We start from the raw sequence: 9,000 nt of genomic DNA, 5'->3' as shown, positions 1-9,000 counted from the left end.
ACGTTGGTGTTTCAGCAGTTCTGAAATATTTATAAACACTCAATAACCATTAGTGCGTAACGGAAACGTTATATGGACTAAAGATACAGTTCGGATAAAATGCCCATCCCTTTCCATGTACCGTCACCGTGTGTATTTTAAATGGATTGATTAGCTCTATATATATACACGATATGAAAAAGCACACACCAAATGTCAACTGGATCAAGTCATTTCGGAGAACTGAAGTTGCGATGGTTCAGGTTAAAGTGCAGAAAGCTTTGGGAGGTGTTTGGTTTCCACCTACGGGACAGAGGCGGTATTGCGCGCTGTGACACGCTTTAAGCACATTTACGTTGTCATTTAGCAGACGCTTTTATCCAAAGCGATTTATAAATGAGGATAAAAATGGAAGCAACCGGAACAACATTAGGACGACAAAAAGAATAGGCGCAGTAAAGCTGGTCTCATATAGGCCATCACATATTATACAAAGCAAAGGTTTTTTTAAGGATAATAAAAGAGATAGAAGTCAGAACTAGTCGGTCAGGTGCTAACGGAATGTGTTTTCATAGGATTCCTATTAGGTATGTATTTGCATACTCACCTCTAACGCCACACCTTACATTTATGAATGCCACTGAATCAAAACATTTTAATGTTGATATAATCTAAAGCATTCATATATTTTAGGTGTGGCTTCAATGCATGCACTCTTTTAAGGGACACTGCATGCATTATTAAAATAAGTTAAAGTAACAAGACCCATGATTATGATACTTTAAATGAGATATAGCTAAAGTGCAGTTTTTGCACACATTATATTGTTTGTTTTTATTATTGGTCTAAATTTTGGTTGGTACTTGCAATATTCAGAATAAAAGAATAATGTTATAGATTTACCAAAAATGTACCAGCTTGATTTTTGGACTTTTGGAGCATTTCCATGGCAACAAAGTACCAAAATGGTACCATGGTATTACTGCGTGACACAATCATAATACTTCTTTAGAAGGTTTAAAGAGTCCTACAAGGCAATTGGTCATTACATTAATTACAATAATGAATACTATTTTAACAACTCAAGGTCACAATAGTGGACAGCTATTCAAAAAGTAGTTTTTGCATGCATGGGTTTGATGGTAGTTGCACATCAACCACTAGAGCACTACATGTGTTTCAGTGTTCGAATCTTGTGTTTCATTCCCTGAAGCATTAAAAAAGAGGAAACTATTTCTTACCAAGGTTGTCATAATTCATGCATAAAGGGGTTAAAAATAAAATGCATAATATCCTGGTTATGCACCACGACCTTATAACATGGAGACATTTTCTGAGAAGCTATGAGACACAAAGCATGACAGTGTTGGCTTGTTTGCTTCTGAGTCCTGGGTGGAGGCCGCTCGTGATCTAAACAGGAAGTATAATGTTTTTCCAAAGGCCTTGTGGCTTAATATGGATGAACGTCCAGATGGAACCCAGCGGAGAAGATACAGCTGAACCATCAATGGCATCATGTAAGATGTTGGGCTCAGTAAGCGGATATATTTGAGATGAATTAATCAACATGTTAGTGTATGAAAAACTTCTCAATATTAAGTAAATATACAGTAAGTTATGGTATGGAAAATGTGTAGCTGAATGTGAAAAAAGTATCAAATCGTATTCGATTTTTGTACGATTTACTTGAATGCTTAAAAATTTGTAAACGTTTTACTAATATGTGGCTCATCAAAATAATTATTCATTTGAATATATTACAGATTTAATGTTACATGATGTGATCTTGAATTGTAACAACTATACATTAAATTAAATATAAATGGTAAAGTCTTTAAACTGTTCATATGCCAAATGCCAACACAAGAAGACCAGTCAAGTAATAACAAGCATCAAGTTATTTATTTTCATGTTTAGGTGCACATGAATGCTCACTTGCATTAAATCCATACTATCACCACTCAACAACTATGACATTCATTTTAAGCATATCCTATTAATTTATTTGTCTTAGGTACATATATTCGCCATGGACACAAATGAAGTGTTCATCGGTGTGTATATTCATGTTCTGAATAAATACTATTAAACTTAATTACTGGCACACAAAAAAATTCTAAAAAGCCCACTTCTCCCTAGAAATGCAACACTCACTACTATGAAGACTATTTGTTTTCTTAACTATTGTGATTCTTAACTTTTCACGTTCACATTCATGAAGCTTGATACCTGTGAATAAGCAATTTACACATACACTTTGGTTACAAACGCCAATGCAATAGCTACTCAAGTGTTTTAGGACTATTGATGGTATAAAATATTTGTCCTACACAGTTTGTAAAACATAACAGCCTTAATGCAAAGGCTCGGTATATTAAATACAAAAATGAACAATTGACAAAATGGTATATGCAAATAAGGCAGAGTTGTAAGTGCATGTTTGAAGACGTTCAAAAGAAATGCCTGAGGGGCAAAAACAGAAGAACTGTTTCATTAAATTCAAGTTCCAGAGTGAAAGAGCTGTCAGGTAGATTGGAAACATCGTAAAATGTTCAGTATATCTGTTGAGTTTCTAAACCTGTTTGCAGATATAAACAAATATAAACGGCATAAAATTGATTATGTGTTTGTGATGTGTGTGCATATTTGAATGATGTTCCCTTGAACATTTATTTCATGCTGAGGCCCCAACCATCAAAATAATTCATTATCAAATCATATTCTTTATCGTTTTTTACAAAGACGCCACCGATGTATTAGTTCATTTATAAATACAGGTCTAATAATAAGTGCTCCAAAAGATCAGAAAACGCACTAAAAAGTGGATGACTGAGTAAATGACTCTAGTCAGTCTCTCCTATGGAACAAGACCTCTCAGCGACGTCTTATGACTTTGATGTTGCTTCAGAGTTTACGCTGGCCAGGTGGTGCTGGTTCTGGCTGGATCAACAGCACCGGTGTTGGTTTTGGCCAGGTTTTAAGGCAGTTTAGTTCAGCTGCTCCAGGTAAGCAGACAGCAAATGTTCAGGAGGGAGAAAAGCTTCCTGCTTGTTCAGCACCTTTGTTTGCCGAGCACCATTACAATCAGAGCCTACGGAAAAAAATAAGCGTTTGAGCCTTTAGCCTATTTGAAACATTCTCTACATGTCAATAATGTTTGTTGATGTCTTTGGTGGGCGGAGTTTTGGACAAACAGGGTGTGGTGTAAATACGGAAATACAGAACTGCATACGTACTCTATAAAATCTAATTCTTTCATTAAATCGACAAGAAGCTTTACTATCAAGTTTTTAGCCTTTAATCTTAATATGTTAATCTGTTTATGTTAATCCGAATAAGATTTAAACGAAAACACTAACAATATTTACATTCACAAAATATAAGCATTGAAACTTTAGAGTTTCTCACTTCTGCCTACACAAATCAAAGATTTTACCAAGTAAGTATGAAACTACAGTGATTTTGTTTTTTGAGGAATAAATATTAGTTTTATAATGTTTTTAACTGAAATAAGACGTCCCTGATGATGTATTCAACCTGGAAGTGTGCAGCCTTCACATGTTGTGAAATGAATATCAAAACCATGAAAAATACTCTTCAAATGATGTGATGTCACTCACTGGCAGAGGTCAGATCCATATACTGACAGACAGCATGAAGCAGCAGTCGCTCATAACTGTAAGAAACACGAATACATCTGATTACAAAAACACGGTCGTCTATTGGCAAATGTATTGCTTTTGAACATGCATGTACCAGAGGTTGCGCTAGACTTTTTTATTGTCTGTAATCTTCACGGTCATGCTCATAAAATCCATCATAATCTATAATTACCCGTCAATACTCCAGTCACTAAAAGTTAAGGTTTATCCAAAAAAACGCTGGTCGCTTTTCTGAAAGAAAAAACTCTGTAAACACCGCACCACTGCGCGCCTTTATGTGTATGCATGCACGTGACGGAGGGGGTCTGTGACAGGCCTTGTCAGTAAGCTAATGACTGTGAAACACACGTCCCTTCGCGATAGTGCTCAGGGCATGGGTAGTAGCCTACAAAACAGGGAGTTGCCCTTAATGTAATCCATCAAAATGACAGATGGCCTTCAGATTTTTCCGTCATTGGAAAAGAAAATCTGTCAATGACGTATCATTTTCGGTTAACGCGACCTCCGGCATGTACTGTATTTGCTTGTGAATTCTTGCATGTGGTGAGAGATGAATTGATTGCTTTAGGTTTGTGCACCTGCTTCTGAGTTTGGTTATGTAAATTGACTGCGGATGTGCCATGAAGAATGCTAGCAGATCAGACTCCAGACCCTCCAACACCCCCTTTAACAGAGCAGACATCAGACAGAACAGAGGAATTATTGTGATGATGTAAGGGGCATTACTAGGCAACAGATAAAGACGGAGATAAAATGATAAAAAATTACCATGGGAATATGTCTGCGTCGCAGCGTAGTACGCAACCTTCGATCGATCCTCTGGAAACATTCCTGAGCGCTGAAGGCAGGATTTACTGCTCGGAGGAAAACAGAATAAACATCACATAAAGTGTCAAGTTCAATCACGAATACTCTACATTATATCTTAAAGGGGTAAATGTTGTTGTGCTTTTAAGACACAGCCTTGTTGTTTAAGTACCCCAACCTCAGCTTCCGGATAAACCAATGACGTGAGTTCAGGGCGGGACTACCCGCTTGTCCAAACAATAGGCTTGTTTGTAATGTCCTGACAGTAGGCAGCTATACAGTCATTGGATAAAACCCGTCAAAAGAACTCTCTTATCTCATATCGGACCAGCTGATGTTTTGATTGACTGTCCCTCTCTCTAAGATGTGATTGTGAGTTTTGGTGATTAAATAATGTCAGACCCTCTCTTTGGTCTTTATGGCTCTTGGAGGAGTGTTTCCTCTGCGCCTCTTCTTCGAGCAGAGCCAACAGTCGCTCTTGCTCCTCACCAGAACGATTCATAAAATCACTCCAGTACTAAGAGACACGAGAGATAAAGATTTGAAAATGGCATAATACGCTTCACCTGAGAGCAGATAATGGAACCTGTTTTACCTCAGCATAGCTTTCATTGGTGCAGGCTTCAGTGAAGATGGTGGGTGAGGCTGTCTCATGTCCTTCACCATCTTCTACAGAGCATTCGTCTTGGTCCAAAAGATTGTCCAGAAAACGAGCTAGGCAGACATGTGGTTTAAAAAACTCACGGATGTAATAATTAACAATAGATTACAATCAAATGTTTCTAAAATGTTACAAGAAGCATTTCTCATTTTTTCTCTGCTGTCAGGAATTTTAGAGGTATCTATGATGGCATGTAAAAGAAATCTAATACATTCTTCAAATATATTGTTTTGTCTTCCAAAGAAAAACAGGACTGCAATAATAACTCTACTCTACAGATAATTCACTTATCCACAGTTGGGTATCTCAGATGTATAGAAATAAAAGATTAAATAAACAATGAATTGGGTAATAAATTGATAAATATTAGTGCTGTGAAATCGATTAATCGACTACAAAATGTTTGTGTTTATGTAATATGTGTGTATGGTGTGTGTATTTACTGTATAAATGCACACACTTACATTTATGTGGGTCAGAGACGTTAAGATGTCCCCATCAAAAGACATTTATAAGTGATGTTATGTCCATAGAAAGCACATTAAATGTAAGTAAAATGTCTACTTTAAGTTTTTGGAGAATAAAATCTAAAAACTTGGTTGAAATAATGTTGCATTGTCATTCAGTGTAACACAATATTTCTGTTCAAATTCAAACAACATCCTTATTCTGACTTTGACATATTCAAAAATAAAAGAATAAGGGAGCATATTACACTTTATTGTGCTGTAAAATAGTAAAAAAATATTATTGACCAATGGGCAAAACCTAGGATTGAGGCAATTAACTTACAACTTATTAGCATTTGGAGTGAAAGTGATGGGTTTTTAATGTCATGGATTGATTTTTGTTGTAAATATGCCTGACAAGATTGTTACACTGAATGACATTTTAGTGGCGTCTTCTGTAATTCAGGGAGGAATGTTTGATATAAATTTTTTGCTAAGAAAAACAAAAACATAAATGCAATTATATTAAACAGAAAACCTTTTCATTTTTTTAAACAACAATTTAAAGCAGTATAACACGTATTGTTTTTATGCTGAAACCTTTTTTATCTTCGACCCATGTATATAACAAATAAAAACACATATATAGATGGTTTCATAGCCAACAACATAAACAAATGTTATGTGACCCAAACTTAACTTTCGCTAGAATCACTAACTGTTAAGTAGTTTTAATTAAATTCAATACAATTAACACATAATTAAATATTAATATAAATTACAATTCATCTAAATTAAATAGTTATATTATAACCAAACACAGACCGGAAGTTACCATTGGGCCAGCCGTGTGCCTCTGATGAAACCACCAATATATACATTTATATTTAAATATAATACATTTTTAATACATATAGATTATAACATAAACATATACACCACATACATGTATTTTATAATTATATTTAAGACTACTCACCGTTTTCCTGTCGTCTCAGACTCTTCCTGCCCTTAGCTCTCGGGGTGAGATCAGAGTTGCGGATGGCCTGATTTATGAAGAACTGCTTCTTTTTGGCAGGAGAAACACGTTTTGCGGGAGAACTGGGTAGAGATGAGCAGCGTCGCTCGATCAGGCTGAAAGAAAAACAAGTATCGGGTTTGTCCTATTAAATAAACTGCAATGTCAAAGGATGTTTTCGAAAGTCACAGAAATCCTGTTCTGTGATAAGTTCAAGGACAAATCTGAATGTGGGTTACATCAGCCTGTCAAACACTGCAATTGCTGTATATGAAGAGATTGGCTCCAAAATGACATTTTATCTATTCTTTTTCAAAAATGATGATGTTATTATGTATCGTGTTTTTGTAGTGTTTTATTGTGTTAGTTAGCAGTATAATTTGAGTTATTATGGCTTAAATCAAAACAAACCAACTGCAGTTTGATTGATAGTAATTGGAATACACAATAGAAATAAAGGTTTTTGTACAATTTCAAAAATGGAGTCAACTCATTTTAGAACCAAACTCTTTATGTGTATTTCTCTGAATAAAGCACCTAGCATATGCACAGATCAAATGTTATATAAAAGATGTTCAATGCAGTTTTAAGTGAAAAAAGTTGTGTACTACACCAGCAGTAAACCTGAATATTGACTACCAAATCGGAGTTCTGAAATCCGCTGTCACCGAGGAAGACAGTTTTTTCCACCAAATTCTGACTACTAAGGAGTTTTTCTTTGAAGGTTTATTGCACCCAAATACTACTTTATCTCTTATTGTTTACAGCTTAATGTGGAGTAATTATTGTGACTAGCATAATATAATATAATAACACATCAAGTAAAATAAACAATAAATCATGGTATTTAACCACATTTTAAGTACAGAGTGAAGACACAAGGATGACACAGCGTAGATTTAAGTTAATATTTTATAAAATAACAGTTGAACACACACACACACAAATGAACAACATTCATGCACCACTTCATTAATGACCATCTTCATTTAATTCACCAACTTCATTGATGACGTTTTCATTGACACCTAAGAGAAAGAGAGAGAAGTGAATGAAATAATGAACATTCAGTTAAACATGTTCAACTCTCTCATTTTAAATTTCCTATGTATGAGATCTTAGTGACCATGGAGGCGGAAGCCTAGAACATGACCAATTTATGTATTCATCTTTTGTCATACTATTGCCTGCACTGAGCTGTGTCTTTGAAATCACTTCATATGGACTCCACGGTACATGACAAGATATGTGCTATTTTACCAGATGATGTCAAATGTAACAATCAATATTATTGGGGTAAACAGGTTGACTGTGAGCACGTGACAATTAAAACATTAATATTAATTTAAATGACTTAAAAAGAAAAAGACTGAGTACAATTAACAAGGTTTCACAATGAAGTAACACAGTTTATATTAAAAATCCTCATATTTTAAATTATTTTGGTTAAACGAATTTACTTATAAATCGTTTCACAGCATTAGAATGCTTTTAATGTTAAATGAAAAATATGTTTCACATTTGATACTCACACTTGTCGTCCATTCTTCACAAAAACACGCAGATGCGTCCTAAGGTCCTAGAAATCCGGTCCTGAAAGTGCAGGCGGGTTTGCAGGTAGATGCTACTCCTCTAAACCGAGAGCCCCTGTATTTATAGTTCAGGCTAGATGCTTTAAGGGGGATATAGGTCACGGCTTTTATTTACTCAAATATATACCGATTTTATCTAAACGCCTTTAATTTTCACGATCGATTGTATTTCTGCTTCTCGTTTATCAGGAAGCAGGTGCATTTGGTCAAGACCCGAACCTTTAAAATGACCTAAATATGATCTTAACACGAAATATACGATTTATTTTATACAAGCATGATCGCAATGATGTTATAATAAATGATGTCCTTATTGACCTTTTTACGTGAGCAGTTTACGTTAGCTACGGAACAAACCGTAGTATTTAACTGTTAACGTTACATGCCATTAAAAGCACTACCGCGGTGGGGAAGCATTAACCCAACACAGCACTATTATTAGTCTATTCATGTAAAACGATAAACGCCAAAACAGATGTTACTGACATGCAAATCATACGTGTTAACAAAAACAAATGACGTGTATGCTCTGAAAAATAAAACAGCTAGCGGCTAACTTACAAGCTGAAAATACACTTACATCACATCCTGCTCGTCGGTGCAATTGCTATCTAACACGACCATCGTAGAGTCTTCACGCACAAAAACACGACAAGACTGAACAAAAGAGACCGAGGAAGAGAAAGGTCCAAGAGAGTCGACGTTAGCCGAAATGGCTAATGGCTAGTAGAGGTAAATCAAGTGGGCGCGGCCTGAGAAACACCCTGTAGGCGTGACAACCATTTCAGCCAATCAGCAACGTACAAACATATCCTCGCGACAAAACTATACC

At 35.6% G+C, this 9,000-nt stretch overlaps 1 protein-coding gene across 1 annotated transcript; it reads right to left on the bottom strand.

Annotated features, from left to right (window-relative positions):
- Nucleotides 1-1,859: 1,859 nt before the first annotated feature.
- Nucleotides 1,860-8,970, bottom strand: r3hdm4 (R3H domain containing 4). The gene is made up of 8 exons (XM_079483467.1): nucleotides 8,749-8,970; nucleotides 6,538-6,692; nucleotides 5,044-5,162; nucleotides 4,851-4,965; nucleotides 4,410-4,495; nucleotides 4,220-4,305; nucleotides 3,600-3,655; nucleotides 1,860-3,070 (listed from the first exon to the last, which is right to left on the bottom strand). Exons 1-8 carry the CDS (start codon nucleotides 8,790-8,792, stop codon nucleotides 2,967-2,969), a joined length of 765 nt encoding a protein of 254 aa, XP_079339593.1. The 5' UTR covers nucleotides 8,793-8,970; the 3' UTR covers nucleotides 1,860-2,966.
- Between the last annotated feature and the right edge of the window lie 30 nt (nucleotides 8,971-9,000).

This window comes from Barbatula barbatula (assembly GCF_947034865.1).
Source record: "Barbatula barbatula genome assembly, chromosome: 20".
Lineage (NCBI taxonomy): Eukaryota > Metazoa > Chordata > Actinopteri > Cypriniformes > Nemacheilidae > Barbatula > Barbatula barbatula.
The sequence above is the reverse complement of the archived record's forward strand: the minus strand, read 5'-3'. Positions and strand labels throughout refer to the sequence as shown.

Bases quoted from the DNA above. Each gene is read 5' to 3' on its own strand.
- r3hdm4 (XM_079483467.1), bottom strand. From the start codon at position 8,792: ATGGTCGTGTTAGATAGCAATTGCACCGACGAGCAGGATGTGAT. The intron at 4,306-4,409 runs GTAATTTTTTAT...GCTCTGTTAAAG, and splicing joins GACGCAGACATATTCCCATG to GGGGTGTTGGAGGGTCTGGA. The intron at 3,656-4,219 runs GTGCACAAACCT...TGTTTCTTACAG, and splicing joins ATAACCAAACTCAGAAGCAG to TTATGAGCGACTGCTGCTTC.